Source organism: Myxocyprinus asiaticus, chromosome 10 (genome assembly GCF_019703515.2).
Source record: "Myxocyprinus asiaticus isolate MX2 ecotype Aquarium Trade chromosome 10, UBuf_Myxa_2, whole genome shotgun sequence".
Taxonomy (NCBI): domain Eukaryota; kingdom Metazoa; phylum Chordata; class Actinopteri; order Cypriniformes; family Catostomidae; genus Myxocyprinus; species Myxocyprinus asiaticus.
The window spans coordinates 32,260,409-32,277,675 of NC_059353.1; the positions used below are offsets into that span (position 1 = coordinate 32,260,409).

Consider the following 17,267-nt stretch of genomic DNA (forward strand, 5'->3'; position numbering starts at 1 on the left):
GGAATGGTAGAGATGGTCTCCTTCAGCAATTTAGGCGCCATGAATTCATTTTATGACTCTCTAATGGCTTGGTGGGGGCTCTCTCTGATCTGTGGAATTTGGTGTTGTGTTCATTTGATGGCTTCATTTGTGGATAATCCTACAACTGCATTTCATGTTTACTTTGAAAATCTGGAACTTTTTTAATTTAACAATTGTTTTACTTCAAAATACTATGGGAAATTAAATTAACTTAATTTAAATAAGAGCTTATTTTTATAGGACTGGTTATAATATTCTGACGGTACCTACAGTATGAGTGGAACACTGTGCTTCCAGTAAACATTTTTTGAAAAATTGTTTTCCTTTCATCAGGCTCTTAATAAATTATAGTAAGTCATATCTTGAAATATCTGAAGGTAAACAGGGCCAGTTTGTTAGAACAGGAAGAAAACTTTGTCTATAATTTGTCAAATTCATGGAGGTCCTGATTTTAAACCCCTTCATTCTACAATTTGTACTTGTCCTTATAAATGTTTAGCCTCTTATAGTTGTTCCTCATAATGACTTTAGTTAGGTCAATGTAGCTAATCTTTCTAAAAAAAAATAAAATAAAAAAAACACTAGTATTTGTTATGGAAAAAAACAATAGCCTAAACACATGCACATAAAGTACTTAAAAAAAAAAAAAAATGAAGTTAAACGGATTCCTCCTAATAGACTTAATATAAAACCATAACTTTTGTCACTGTGGTACTACAGAATAAACACGATACATTTTAGTAAGGGTGATAATGTGCATTTTAAAAAGCCTTATAATTGAAATTGATGCATGGAGTTGTCTCCTCTTTACCTTATCAGTGCTGTTAATGCTGTTATAATGTCAGGGCTTGTCTAGCAGTTTCAGAGGTTTTACTTCTTCCCCAGCGATTTAAATGAGATGATTCTCTGTAAAATTCATATAAAGGGCATTAGTTTTGTTGCATCCTTGCGCCAACATATCGAATGTGTGTTGAATCGCGTGCTCTGCCCAGATTTCTGATTATCCTGTCTCTGGGGGCACACTGATTTGCATTGCAGTGGTAAATTTGCTTTGGCGGCCCAAAAATTCAAGTCTCGTGCTGACGGAAAATCCAAATGGAAGATTCGTTGCTATGTTTTATTTATTTTATATTGAATTACGTTTTCTTGTTATTTGGAGTGAGGTTTACTAGGGTAGAGTGAGAGCGTGAGACAGAGCCTGAAAGTGTGTGTCTCACGCCAAATGCGTGCCATTCATTACATACATTACTTTTGGTTGTTTAACTCTGGGGAGGGAGGCTGTGCTTTAGCAAACACTGCTCGGGGTAATCACATATAGATGTGAGTGACACCAATTTCAAAACACAGGAAGGAAAAACCTGAGGATTTCTTTCCGCTTAAAATTCCCTAGTCTCATATGGTTTTTCACAGGGTCTCCTGTGATACACTTTACCAGCCTTGTTGTGTTTAACTCTAGGCTGGTAAACAAATAACTCCCTTGTCGTATTGATGTTGGTAGAACACTGCTGTTTACCGATGGCCTGCTGCCCTGGATTTGCCTGCATTAGGCCAGGGTAGATCTGAAGAAACTGACACAAAGGTGGAGAGAGAGGTTGAGAGAAAAGGAGAAGAGGTAAGATAGACAAGAGTTAGAGAGAGAGAGAGACACAAAGAATGCTAATCACAGCGGTGCTTTATGGCGTCTGCCTCCACCTACACAGGCACACTGCTGAGACAGCATCCTAAGACTCTTAAAAGACAGCGAAGGGGTTGCCTAGCTCCCCAGTTTCTTACACAGAGGCTATAAGAAAAAAATAAACAAGAGGATTATTGGCATGAGCTATTCGTTTCTACAAACTTGTAAATAATAAGCGATATGAAAGGAATGTTCCAGGTTCAAGTGCAAGTTAAGTTCAATCGACAGCATTTGTGGCATAATGTTAATTACCACAAAAAATAATTTTGATGCAAAATCAGTCACAAATAAAGTACTTACAATGGAAGTGAATGGGGCCAGTCCATAAACATTAAAATACTCACTGTTTCAAAAGTATAGCCACAAGACTAAAACATTATGTGCTAACATGATTTTATTGTAATAAAATCACACCCCATACCGCTAGTAAATCACTGATTTTCACACAACAATCATGTAATATAATGTTTACACTGTTTAACATTTACAGACTGGCCTGTTCTCTTTTTCGTTGTAAGTGTCATGACATACACAGACACAGATGACAGGTTGAACCCAGATGTGAGCGCTTTATTGGAAACAGTGAAATGGTAAGTAAACAGAAATGCGAGGAGTTGGGAAATTAGCTTGGTGATAACTGAGTTCGTGATCACTGGGAGCACACAGGCGAGTCGCTACTCCAGGAAGATGAAGGATGATAATGGCATTTGGAAGTATCGTGGACGCGGGATTCACAGATGAACAGGTTAGCTTCACTTGGGAAGTCAGAAGAGGAAACCTGAGAGGTGCTTGAAAAATTTGCCGCCAGAACTCTAGGGTGTTGTGGGTGGTTGCCAGGTAGTTCCTGTTCAGTTGCTAAAGTATTCCAAGTCTGTGTTGCAATGTGGTTGCCAGGGTGTTCTAGGTGGTTGCAAGGGTGTTCTGGGAGGTTCTCTAATGGCCCAAGTCAAAAGATTCCCAAGTCTCTATGATACTCTAGTCCCTAGATATGGCTCATGTTACACTGATTGCTTAGAAAAGTAATACCACACAAGCCACACAATTTTAGGTATTATTCGTAGCACAAACGGTCCGGGACGAGTTTTGAAAAACCACTACCTCTAAATACCTAAGTATATAGTAATAACCAAAAACGAGTAAAAAATCTAAAGTGATGAGTCAAATATTAAATCAATATCTAAAGATGAGTCAATAATTCATCAAGGTTGAATGAACATAACTGCTTATCATTTGTTTAAACATACTATGCTTCATCAATGTTTTTTAAAAATGATTGATGTTTATAACACTCATCCTGATTAAAGATAAGTAGCAGGTGCATGGGTTTGTGTGTGTGTTGGAGAGAGAGAGACAGACAGAGACAGAGATGTGGAGGTAGCTATGATTAGACATCGGACGGGGGGGCACACAGCGCCAGCTGCAGACTTAACCACATGCGATTGACCCACTATAGACTTTCTGGAACAGGAGAGGGGTTTTTCCAGCTTTTACAAGCACACCCGCACTCCTGATGTCAGAGGAAGGACAGAGGAAGCACCGCCATTACATGACTTCCTACACTCTGAAAAAGATGGTTCTTTAAAGGTTCTTTACTACTAATAATAGTTCTGTTTAGAAAATATCTTCCTGAAGAACCATGGTTCCTGGTGTTGGGCATTAGGGTTCTTTCCTCCTGACCTTTTGGTTTTGTTAGAGCCATAAACAGCATAAGAGGTTCATAATATTTGTTTAAATATTAAGTGCATTTTTGTATATTATGCTTATATTATGCCTATTTTGAATATTTGTGTCATTTAGTTAATATTATTTGGTCTTATATATTGGCATTTGTATTAGAACAATCAAATTCAAATATTCCCTGTTTTTTAAATCACGTGGCTGTTGTCATTTTCATTCGTAATACATATACATAATAACCAATAACTTTTGAATATGAAGGAGAAGAACAAAGAGGGTTGGAACTCTTTAAAGCTTGTTCCACTGTAAATAGTTCTCAAGTTTGATCGTGATTGGTTGACTTGCAGCACTGGAGTCTTGGCAGCTCAGCTGATAGCTACATAGACTGCCAATACTCTCCATAGGTAAACTCGATCCTATTTAATATCTCTCTTAAACATTTAGTAGTTTGGCAGGAGAGTTATGAGGAACTACAAATTATCATAACATTACAAATTATAATAATCAGATGTTTATCGAGAGTGAGTAATTGAACTCTATTCTACACTAAACTGTCATGAAATCTAGTTTAAATGAGGGAAGTATTGTGTGCCTGTTACTATATACTAATATAATTTATGTTGAGTCATAAAAGCCTTTATTGTAAAAGATTGTGTTTATAAATAGGTTTATAGTGCTTTTAACATGTTGTGCGCTGAGTTCAACGTGTGCTGAGTGGTAGTCTGACCGCTCGTCTCATCCCTCACTCTGGCTGCAGCATGCACAGCTCTTGTGCCCGGTATAAACTGTAATATGGGAAAATGCTGCCTTCGGGGGCTGAGGTAGGATGAAATAAGGTGCTTTTTATACTGTTCAGAGACTAGTTTCCTTTAGAGTTCCATTTATCCAAAAACACTGTCGTTTAAACCATTAACTGATTAGGCAGCTGCCTACGTTTTCGAATGCTGTCAAAGCTTGTGTAAAACAGCCCTAACAAAAGTGTAACTTCGATCCCCACATCCTCTATCAGTGTTGTTGATTTCGGTGTTGTTGATTTTGTTGTTTTATTGAATTGCACGTTCCAGTCTTGTCAGAAGAAAAATGGTTGATACTAGATTAAGTCTCTACGGTGGTAACTTTTGGCAATGCGAATGCAATAAGGGAAAAGTCTTCTCGGGTGTTCCATTCCTCGTAAGAGTTATCCTCTAGAAAGTTACTAAAGTAAAAGTACAGGAAAGGGCCTTATTTTGCACAAAAAAGGGTTCTGCTACAAGCTGAGAACCTTAAAGGTGCAGTATGTAAGATTTAGAAACCCTTGTTATTAATGACACCTGTGGCCGTTAAGTGAACTGCAGCTAGCTACCTGTTGCTCGTGCTCGCGCACACACTCCATAGGGACGTGAGTGAGCATCAACCAAAACAATGACGTAACGAACATAGAGGCTGAACGTGATTCACCGACATCATGCTGACAGATGAGGTAGCATAATTAAAATTACACAGTTATGATTGGTTTACTACAAACTTTGATACTGCATATTATATTTGACTCTCCAGTGCTGGAACATGGCTAAAACAAAGTGTGGAAATAGGTCTATGCGAGACTGTAGTTTGAAGTAATCACTTTTCTTTGAATGATACATTGACTGCATTTATACGATAGCCTATATCGGCGTTAGCTAGCTAGCCAGCTTTATCAATAGCTGTTAGCTAAATTTGGTGGATGATGACAGTAGCTGTTTATAAAATAGACTGTACATTATAAATATGTTGACACAATTCAGTATTGATGTGATTCCATCACAACTGTCATTTTGATATATCGATGCGCTATTGTTTTATAATAATAGAATGTATATACTTTCTGTATAAACAAGTTACATTACACTAATGAATGGAGTTTTTTGCATTATCTTGAACATTGTCTAGCATTCATTTAATGTATTATTGTAGTTTTCCTTGCTGAATAATTACAGATTAACATTGACATTAACCTGACTTTAGTATAAAGAGAAGATCGTTGAAATTATTTGAAAGTTACGAAGCAAGGTAGCTTGCAATTCGTTAGCGTTAGCAGGCAAGATCAAGTTAGCTAAAATTACACAGATCAATCCTTATTGCACTTTATTTCACATGCTTTGCAGTTATATAAGCTTACCTGTCCAATAAGAAGAATGCCAATTCAGGGTTGGTTTTGATCCCCAAAACCGAACGAATTTCCCTCCAGGAATCAAATGCCCTGCCGATGTTCACTCTAGTTTTCGATCGACCATGATCACGTTCCCGCTTCGCGAGACGGGATTCGGTAGATAAATGTTTTTTTTGGCTTACTCTGAGTTTGTGTAGGAGTCGGTGTTGTGCTGGGAGCCGGGTTCCATCTCTAAGATAATGTTACCTAGTGTTGCAAACTGTCTGTGGACGCTGTTGAATAGTGGAAGAGAAGCTACTGTCTGAGGCAAGGCTCTCGGGAGCGCACATAAACGTCACATCCTTTGGATTTTCTCAGCAAAAGTGAGCCACTCCCTTCACATGAAAATCAGTCTACAGGCTTTAATAGGCAACCTAGGAAGTCCGGGAAGGGCTCATTTTTTAAGTTGCATTACAAGCCGTTCACACTCTGGCAAAAAAAGACGAATATTACATGAAAAATCTTACATATTGCACCTTTAATCTGGTACTATTATAACCATTTTTAATATTTTAATAAAAATTTGAAGAGTGTAGAGCTACTGGTTTTATGGAATTCATATTCTTTCTTCCAGTTATTGATGTTGATCATCAAATTTTATGAGAAAGCCTTTGTCAGAATATATTAAAAACAAAATACTATTTCTCATTTCAAATTTATTAATGTACAGTACATAAATATGTATTCACCCCTCAACCCTGTAAACTGAATATCACTTATGGTATATTACAATTTCAGAAAACACTTTGTAACACGGTTGATCAAACGAATACGGATATACAGTGCAAGGCAGAGTCTTTTAATTATCATAGGTGACTAAACATTAAGTTCGGTGATTTACATAGTGGAGAACAAGCACTACCTTGCACTCAAGACTACAGGAGGCACTGTGGCATGGTACATCCAGTCAAGACTAATTGAGTGTATGCAAGATTCATCCAACATTTTAATGAGACCTAGTATAGAGAGAGATTAAAAGCTAGCCTCCACTGATGGTCTTCCATTCCATTGAACATTTTAATTGGACATAACATGTAACGACCAAACAGCATGTTGAACCATATCTTGAAGAAAGGAATCTTGAAGATTGTCTATCATTTTTGCACTTATCCAGATAATAAGCATTAGAGCTCTGAACTGGATATATGCAAAAGCAAGCACAAAATGACAATAAATACCAAAAATCTAATCTGTGGACAATTAGTTGATAAAGACCGCTAAATTATTTCTGCAAACAAACCCTTCCTTGCTCACTACATGTAAACTATCATACTGTAAGCAAACTTGGAAACAAGAGCTAACCGGCTTGCAATATTAAACCTTCCACCAACTAAATTTATAAACTGAATTTGCCTCAAGGCTTTTGAGCAAGAAACTGCTCCTAAACAAAGATTATTTTGTCTTGGCCACTGGATATTAACCGTCCTGCATAGAAAAAAGCTAGAAATTGGTACACGGCAGCACCCTGAGACACAATCAAACAGAATAACCTCTCTTCTTTGAACAAAGAGAATTTAAATTAATGAAAGAGGTGCTTGTTTTCACAGGCTTGATGGAGACCTTTCATATCTGGAGCCATTTCTCAGATCATTTCTGAAGTCTTTATGGACATTAGCATACAGCTCAACCTCCTCATTAGAATCTGCCATTCATATCATCAAGCATGGGTGGCTTGAAATGGGCTATTGGTAAAGCATCCAAATGAGCTGCAAAACATACAGCAATGGTTGTCAATGAAAAAAAATAAAGCATCTTATCCTCTGTTAATCCAAAATGTCAATATCTGACCTCTTGTCAAGTTTTTATGCAACCTCAGCTTTTATTCTCAGATACCTACACACTGGGAAAAATGAATCAGTGGGGTTGTAATTGTAACAAAAAAAATATATATATATTTTCAACAAATTAATCTATGTTAGTTAATTTACTTCGATATTTTAAATAACCTACTTAATATCATTAGTTGCAAACATGTTATTTGTATGGTTAAATATTGTATGTATTATCCTGAGTAATCTCTACAAGGCTTTATAAGTGTGTGGATTTTCGATATAGTATTTAAGTTACATTTACTTAAACTTGACTTGACTGTTGAATTTGAATGATGCAATTTGGTTTAAACAGCACGAAACACGTCTCTACAGTGGACTATGCCATAAGATACATGCGATTTTGAAGTAATTTTAAAGTTTTAACATATAAAGCTGCACTTATTACTGTAAAAGACTTCATTTTTATGGAGTTTTTTTGTTGTAACGCTAAGTGATTGTGCGCAGTGTGTTTGTGTGTGCGTTTTTCCCTCTGGGCTTGCCGTAGGCGGGTTGTAAATGCATGCGCGCCAAATACGTGATGGGAAGTTCAGTCACAAGTTGCAACGTGCTGCATCAAATAAATGCAGGAGAAGTTCTGTTCAAACTTTAACTTATCTCCGTTTCTTATATTATTATATACAAGTGTTTAGGCGAACCTGATAGGAACACTTGGTTACATTTTCTATGTCAAAACAAAGTTCTCATCACGAAGAAGCCAAAACAACTGGGGAAAAAAAAGATAAGAATCAAGTTATATAAGAACAAATATACTTAAGAATGATTTAATGTTTTTATATAAGGTATGTTGAGGCAAAATGCTTATTAATTGAGCTGATCCATACATTTATGAGCCATGTATTGTAAGTACATTTGTTAACGCTAGTCCTGCCATAAATCAGTGATTACTTGCCACTTGAGTTACATAAGTAATATAATTTTGCTTGAAATTTATATGAATTCAGCCAAGGAGCTTTAGTTGTAGACTCATTGATATAGCTTTGTTTGTTATCTGTCATTTGGATTAATAATATGCTCATTATGTTCTTGTCTGTGTTTGTGTTAACAATTTGGAATGCAGATATGAAAGAAACAATGGCTGTGTCTCGTTTCGAAGGCTGCGTCCTCCGGAAGTCACATTTGTCGGCCACATGCGTCACTGAGTCTGTCTCATTTCAGAAAAGTGAGTAGGACACTCCGAATACAGCATTCGAATGCAACCTTCTTTCACAGGAATTCGGAGGATGCATGAGGTGTATCCTTCGTGGGCACTCACAACCCACAATACTTTGCTTCAACGGAAATGAACATAATTTGTCTGAGAGAAAAAAGATTATGCCAATTTGCCCGAAAATATGATGTTCAAACGCAAGTAATGTTAATTCCCAAGTTGAAGCACCACAGTAGACGGGTGCAGAGTATATAATATGTATAATTATAGTAATATATAATTAAAATTAAGTATTATAGACTAAACTCTACATCATTATAACTCTCCTAAAATTTACCTCATACACTCTCTTCCAAAGGGACTTTGTTCCCTTCTCACTCAAAGCGCTTGCACTTGTTAAAGAGTGGTGTTCTGTTATAGCAACCATGATAAGTTCTGTTTCCGTTTGTCCTACGAAGGCAGTCTTGTTTAAACGAGGCTTGTTTAAAGGAGGACGCTCGGTATACCGCTGCCAAAGGACGAGTTCTAGCTAGCACGCAGCCTTCGAAACAAGACACAGCTAATGTACTTTGTACATCGTTATGTACAATTTCAAATCTCTGTCAAGACTGCCATGCGTGAGAGAGTAAGCGCCAAACTGAAAGAGTAAACTGGAAGATGTAAGCTGTAAGTCGTTATTTTATTTGTTTATTTAGTAATTTTTGAACATATGAAGGAATAAATTGACTGTCGAATTACTGAAAATTAATGCACATTCAAGGTGTTAATCCGGATGCGAAGCGCAGCGACTGTTACACCACAGGTGTGCATTAACTTTCAAAACGTAGACGGTTTTGATTACGTTTTTTGACGCTATTGTTTGTTTTCTCAACACATTTTCAGATTTTTATCTTTGGTTGATCACTTTCTGTATACTAGGGATGGGTCGATACCAAACTTTTTTAATTCGATATGATACCGATACTTTTTGTTACAATTTTAACGATACCGATACTGATTATTTCTTAAATGGGTATGTGATTTTTCAAAATAATGGTCATTTTTAGAAAAAGAAAAAAAAAGATCATTACACTTAGAGGCAAATCACAGGAAACCTGCATCCTCAACCACTGAAACAGGTTGCAAGTCAATAACAATCATCTTGGCTAGGCTCCTTGTGATGTCTCAGGCTCTTTGGGAATCATCTGAAAAGGATTAAGGTTTCCCATTACAAAAGGTAAGCTGAATTCTAATTAATTAATATATATAACTATATTAGAATATAAATATATATATTTATTCTGATTATCCTCATGTAACAACACAATTTAGAATGAGATTGTGATGATGATGTTTAGGAATTTAGGGTAGACATTCAGACACGGCAAGAGGTAATAACTAATAACGGTGCTATCTGTACCTGGATATGCTTTGCCTTCCTGAAAACTCCCCTGCAGCATCTTTTGTCAGACAGAGGGTGGTGCAGGAGACTTGAATGTATGGGCATCTTCTTGATTTTGTTCAGCCGCCTTATAACTTTCAGGGTGTGTAGTTTGTAAATGTTTGAAGAGGTTACACATGTTGCTGCTGTGTGGCACTTTCTTGTCACAAATATTGCATCTTGCTGTTTTTTTATCTACAGGTGAAAAGTAGCACCACACCACGCTACATTTCCTTTCTGACATTCTCTCCATCTCTCTCAGTTTGATGCGGAAGTGTGCGACTGTGCGCAGCTGCACACTCGCTTCTCACAGTCATGTGACACAGGCCAGCTAAATAAGTCAGGGGTGTTTTGGCACAAACATTATACAAAACGTACTGAAAACTTTTGGAAGTCATGCAGAAACCCACATTTTTATTTATATAATTTTATTATCAATATTATTTTAAAGGAATCGATACCAAATAAGTAGCTTGTGAGTATCGATGTATCGATCCTGCAGTATCGATGCGCCCATCCCTAATGTATACCTGTAACCGAGCAATGCTGTGTTGCGGATGGGGGCATGATATAGATATGCTGCGTAAAAAATTCAAACATCCATGAAGGCTGAACCGCACGAGAGACGGACGCCGTTGGGGACCTGTAACTGTAAGTACTTCTTCAAACTATTTTTATAATTTTAAATAAGCAATATTTGATGATGGACCAACACACCACCGTGAGTTGTGCATCCAACGGTCTGGAATCAATAATTCCGCTCATCCAAAGATTATCACATAATTTATTTTAGTAAATCTTCCAAATTTTCATTCTCACAATGCTCTTTTCATCAGGGTTTTACTCCATTAATATTAATTGTACTATCCATGTCTTTTAGTAACAGTTTTATTTTTTATTATGTTTTTACTATAGTAAAATTTTAACAACACTGATTTCACTACAGTAATACTGCAGTATCCATATAGTAACCATGGTTTTAGTAAAAACAATATTGTAGTAACTGACTGTAGTAATCATGGTTAATTTTGTGGTTCTGGTTTAACCTCAAATACCATGGTTTAATTATGCTTACTTAAACCTTAGGTAGTTTTTTAAAATATCTGATGGTGTTTGTCTTTTTTTCTTTACTTTGATAAGAGTTCTCAGTTTTGAATCCTGACTCCACTTCAAAGCTCGAAGAGAACCAGGTGCCTGTGTTTAAGGACAAGATCCTGCACTTTGCCAGCAGAGGGAAGTGGCTCTTCATCTGCTTTCCAATGTGGAAACTATGACAGCAGGTATTGGGGATAAAGGACATTATCTGTATTTAAGAGAACAGCAAGACTGTGCTGTCATTCAGGTTTAACTATTTAAATTACGTAAAGGAAATAGTTTACACCAAAAATAAAAATTCTGCCATTACTTACACTCATGCCATAACACACCAAAGGAGAAACTGCTTTTATGTCCATTTTGGTGGTTGACAGACTGGTCACTATGTTCTGATATCGTATGGGGGAAAAAAAAGGAATTTGAAGAACATAAAAAAAAAAAAAAAAGTTTTTGTTCAGTTGAAAAATATCAACATATGAGCTGGCATGAGGTTAAAGTAAATAACTAATCAAGAGTAGGATTCATATTAAGAGTAAGTGATGATACAATTTTCATTTGGGGTGAACTATTCCTTTAAGAAACTTTACATAAATTAATTTCACATCACACATCCAAATGTCATAGCAGTCAAATGTTCTTAACAAGACTTCAACTTTTTTAGTTTACATTGTACAATTGTACGTTCTCATTTTATTTTAGACAAACAAGTTGATATCGCCTTTCTGGTCCCTATTGTGCTCTTAACATTGATACATGATTGGGAGGAAAATGTTCATATAAAGTTTCACAGGAACCAGGAAAGCATTCATTGACATGCAGCCTGTAAATTGACATGGACATTTATAAAATCATAGGATTAAATATTGTACACATTTGCACAAACACTGATGATGCCCCACCATCAAAACTGCCCTTAGATCTAGCAATATCCTGATAAACGTATGTATGTTCACAAACAGTATGCCATTGCTCAGCTGTGTCAAACTTCTTTTTGGCTCGGAGCGAAGATTGAAAAAGAACTTCTCAGTGAATATGCCAGGGTCTTTAGGGAAGCCTTCAGAAGGAAATACAGTAACACTACAATAAGGTTCTAGGCCTATTTGTTAACGTTAGTAAATGCATTTCTTGTCCTTGACCCATCTGCACATGTACTCATGTACTCACACTGTATAAATGACGAGAGAATTATCATTTTTTGGGTGAATAATTTTAACCACTGTTAATGCATTATGAACTAACAATGAACATATTTCATAAATTTACATTAACCCAAAATATTGTTAATTAATTCATTTTGTGTTCAGCCTTCAAGTGTGTCTTTGTAGTCATGTTTTAATGTGTTTTAGTGTGGCATATTAGTTCAAAATTATTTTTATGTAAAAATTGCTAATTAAATTAGTAGCTAACAATTTTTGCACATTCTGCTTATGAAGTTTGCAAAATGCATTTGTCTTTGCTACTGTCATTTTTTGTTTTTAAATTTGTACGTGATGTTGCTGCAACATTGTAAACTACACAGGTACTATTTTCTAAACTTTCAGTGTTTAACATTAAGACCAAATGTAACTTTATGGTGAAATAATAGGTACTGTTCATGTCTTATACATATTTTGATACAAAACCTGTTTCTCTGTACTCCCATTTGTGTTTTAGTCTATATAAGTAGGTGTTTTTGTGTTTTTCTATTTTTCTTGGATACATTTACAAATGTATTGCTGTTGAAATGTTTAATGAATTTGTAACAGTGTAATATGAATAAATATTTTGCATTTCTTTTGAAACACTTGTTGACTAAACTTTATATAGTAAATAGGCTATATTAGGAAACTTGGAATATAAATTAAATGCCTTTTGAAAATCAAGTGTAACTAACTTAAAAATCTGTGTAGCCTATCAGAGAAAATAAGTAAATATTACTTGATAATGGTAGTTCCCAACAAGATAACTATTGCCTTTATAACTTAAAATAAATGGCCTGGAAATTGATAAATTTGAGTTGGCATTACATGTGAAGTCTAATATGTCAAACAAAATTTTAAGTTCAAAATACTCAAAAATCTGATGCAAATAGTTGCCTCAATTTTTATGAGTAAAACCACCATTTTTTTTACAGTGCAGTATGCCAGCTTAAAAGCTGTCATGTGTAAGCCACAAGTGCTGTTTACGCATTCATAGAAGTCTCTAATCCTAATTGTTTCCCCAGTGATGTTTGATGTGAACATAAACTGAAGCTCATGACCCCTGTCTGCATGATTTTATGCATTGCACTGCTGCCACATAATTGGCTGATTAAATAATCACATGAATAAGTAGCTGTACAGGTGTTCCTAATAAAATGATCAGTTAGTGTATGCTTAAGCAAGCTTTTTTTTTTTTTTGTTTTGTTTTTTTTTTTACATTCTGTTAGTAAAACGTTTTCTGTAACTCAAAGGCTTTATATTGTCACAAGGCTATATGTCTCAGTTCACACTCTCTACAAGCTTTTCCATACTCTGAGGGGGACACCTATTGTCTGCATGTCAAGATCTAAATTCAGAGTGGAAACTGTAGCATCTCACTGCCTCATACAATTGGTTGTTACGCTCAGGTTTATTTGAGCATACACTTATTTTAAGTGTACTTCCTGTGACCACTACTAAAAAAATGCCTTCACCAAGCTAAGCAGTATTTTTTCTGAGAGAACAGGCTACACATGAGAGAGCCTAGGAGAGAGGGCAGGCTAACTCTCAGCTCCACAGAGCCTCTGGTGAGCCCTCAAAGCTGTGAAACTGCTCACTGAAGATTGTGTAAATGTAGCTGCAATTGGAAATTAATGTGGAAAATCCCAGTGGGTGCATCATCACAAGTAACTCGGTTAACGATGCAACAGGACTCAAAAAAGGCTGCCCACCCATTTGTGTGCAACGGTATTAATCTTAAATAGCAAATGGTTAAAGACAGCCTTTTTTAAGCTAATCTGCATGACCATGTGTAATTGTTAAAATCGACAATGTTTGAACCTGCTCAAAAAAAAAAGATATTAAATTCTAGGAGTGTAAGTGGCGGCCATGAGATGCAATAAGATGGCCGTCACAGGTGCACATTAATCTAGACATTCCAGGGCTAATTCATCACTCTCAATTTCTCCTGGCAACAGCTACATCTTTTACTCACTACTTATTGGTGCAAGATTCCCCTCTGGACATCTCTGACAGGTACAATGATCTACAGCATGCCACCTCTATATAGTTTTATCAGACAGTAGCTCCTCTATTGGATAAGATGGCAGCATGCAATTATTTTTATTTATTTATTTTTTTAGTAATGCCTGTAAAAAATGCAAAATAATCTCACACAAACAATAATGTTGTGTATACACTCACTGAGCACTTTATTAGAAACACTGTATTCCTAATAAAGTGCCGACGTGGTCTTCTGCTGTTGTAGACCATGCGCCTTATGGTTCAATGAGTTGTGTATTCTGAGATGCTATTCTGCTCACTACAATTGTACAGATTGGTTATCTGAGTTACCATAGCCTTTTTTGTCAACTTGAACCAGTCTAGCCATTCTCCATGGACCTCTATCATCAACAAGGCATTTTTGTCCATAGAACTGCCACTCACTGGATGTTTTATTTTTTTGGCACCATTCTGAGTAAGCTCTAGAGACTGTTGTGCGTGAAAATCCCAGAAGATAAGCAGTTACAGAAATACTCAAACCAGCCCATCTGGCACCAACAATCATGCCACTCTCAAAATCACTGAGGTCATATATTTTCCCCATTCTGATGATTGATGACATGAACTGAAGCTCTTGACCCGTATCTGCATGATTATATGCACTGCACTTCTGCCAGACATGACTGGCTGATTAGATAATCGCATGAATAAGTAGGTGTACAGGTTTTCCTAATAAAGTGCTCAGTGCATGTATTACACTTATGGTTATACAATACAATCTGACTGAAAACATTATAAGATACTGTAAATATTTAAAAATCCAATAAGTATTATAATTTTGGATTGAAGCCACTCATTTTAACAAACAGGTTAGTTTTTGTATTTGAGCAGAAGCACCAATAAATAAGAGGACAAAAGTATCAAAATGACCTCCATTGATTTTTGGGTGACAGGAAGCGTGTGACTTTATCGCAATCTTACCTAAACTGAATATTGTGTGTTAACATTGGCTGTTGTTTGATGTTTTTAACTGATTGTGTGTGATAGCATTTTATTACGCAACACGTTGGGCACCTGCTGCTTTACTTGCATTCATGAAACGTGCCAATAATTCAACATAATCGCCTCCCAAGGGTATAGCAAAGAAAGACAGAAAGAGAAAGCGAAGTAGAGAAAGTTATGGCAAAATCCCAGAATATTTTAAATAAATCCACATATCTAACTTAGTATCAGAATCATATGTAGTTCTCAATATATGTGGCCTACGTGCGTTTAAAACTGAGGAGACATCGAAAAGCGTGCTTCGGAGGAAAATACTGAGAATGAAATTCACAGTATGACCTACGTTAAATATATGGTCTTAATACTGACTTGTGTGATAAATTGTGGCAGGTTTGCAGACTGATGGGAAAACTCATTTAAACAGCACCAATAAAGCTGAATCCCAAAGATATCAGTTAGGAAACTACACAAGAAGACTATATAAACCCTAAAGGCTACTACTGTCATAATAAACAGCAATTTCACGCAGTAGCTAATCTGGCACATGAAGGTGAAATTGAAATGTAGGCGTATCTAGTCTGAAGACATTAAACACCGTATGCACCTGCATTGATTTCTCATACACAATTAGATTGTTTGCTTTACGGAACTTCCCACACCTTGTCGTCGTAGTCTGCGTTTCCTGAGACCGAAGATTCGCACTTTAGAGAAGATGTCGACCAGGTTCCCATTGCAAAGCCCTTTATTTTTATTGGGGCTTTTTCTCCTTCTGTTGGTGGATGGTCGGTCTATATGCTGTTCCCGTGCCTGTCTCTTCTGGCGGATCAAACCGCTGGCAATCGCCGCTGCCATGTTTCAAAAACAGGGCTGTTGAACTATACACAACGCACAGACAACAACAACCCGTCCGATCTGTCTCAATTATTGTCCCATTTTTGCGACTGTTTGTCTGCTCTTCCCTCAGATATGAACGAACGATGATCAGAGATATCCACACATAACGGATGGTGAACACTGAATTAGCATAATGAATACAACGGTGAAGTATTACTCAACTGTTCTTATTTCACATGTTGTCCAATTTCAAACAAAACAGGCTACTTATCATTCCTAATAATGATTTTCGGCAAATGCTTATCACATGAGCTGCCCGGTTCCTTGAAGATGATATGAAAATACGTTCTGGCTTGCATCCACGCTTGAGGGCATCCCGTATCAGTCACTTTCTCTTAATTTTGACCCGGTCCTTGTGAAATTCAGCACCCCGGACAGCGACGTCCACTCCCGGAGTCTGCGCAAACAAAAGCGTTTTTCGTTTCTATAATGTCAAGCGGAGAAACGCGAGCACCTTCTTCTCCCAGGTGGAGCCCTGCGACTACACATATTCATATGTCTCACATATTCACCAAGTTAAGCAAATACCCACGCCGGTTCTCTTCAAATATTCGCCCATCTTGATAATACCACGCGGAATTCAAACGGGAAGAAACGGACAGCGCGACGACGGTGAGTTGAGGTAAGTTTGAATGAAGGTGTTTTTGTTGATACTTCTTAAGATGTCTCCTCAGACGATCACTCCCCATTCAGTCATGTTCTAATTCGGATGGATATTCCAAAAATATACGGGTTTTTTCTTTATAAAAAAGCAGCATGTCTTCTGAGGAGATAATGTAAGTAACACTGACCGGCTCCGGCGAGGATGACGTCTACCCGATGTGACAGGAACGAACAAATAAATAGACTCAAACAAAAAAGACTTTGCCCGAAGCGGTGGTATAAAAATATGCAACATAAGTGCCTAAAACAACTACATTAGCTAGAAATGAAAAACTGAGAACCGTATTCAAGAAATCTTCATCTTCATCATCCAGTTCGAGTTAATTTAGCGTAAACCGTTGGGAGCGAGTGAGACGCACTCGCTTCCCGCCTCAGCCTCATAAGTCAATGGCATCAACAAGTCTTAACGACCACGCGCTTCCCGCCTCAGCCTCATAGATCATCAACAAGTCTTAACGACAAACTCCTCCTTTGCCATCGTTTCACAGACGAGAGAAACCCACCCTTCGCTTA

At 36.9% G+C, this 17,267-nt stretch overlaps 1 protein-coding gene across 4 annotated transcripts in view; it reads right to left on the reverse strand.

The window, feature by feature from the left end:
- The window catches only part of LOC127447456 (fibroblast growth factor 14-like), a 189,049-nt gene that overhangs the window by 59,578 nt on the left and 112,204 nt on the right, over positions 1–17,267 (reverse strand). Inside the window, exon 1 of one of the 4 annotated variants that reach the window (XM_051709341.1) lies at positions 15,857–17,117. The exons of the other annotated variants lie outside the window; for them this stretch is intronic. Coding sequence (XP_051565301.1) covers positions 15,857–16,049 — 193 coding nt within the window. The 5' untranslated portion in view covers positions 16,050–17,117. Of the gene's footprint in view, positions 1–15,856; positions 17,118–17,267 lie in introns of those variants that run through there. 4 annotated transcript variants of the gene reach the window in all.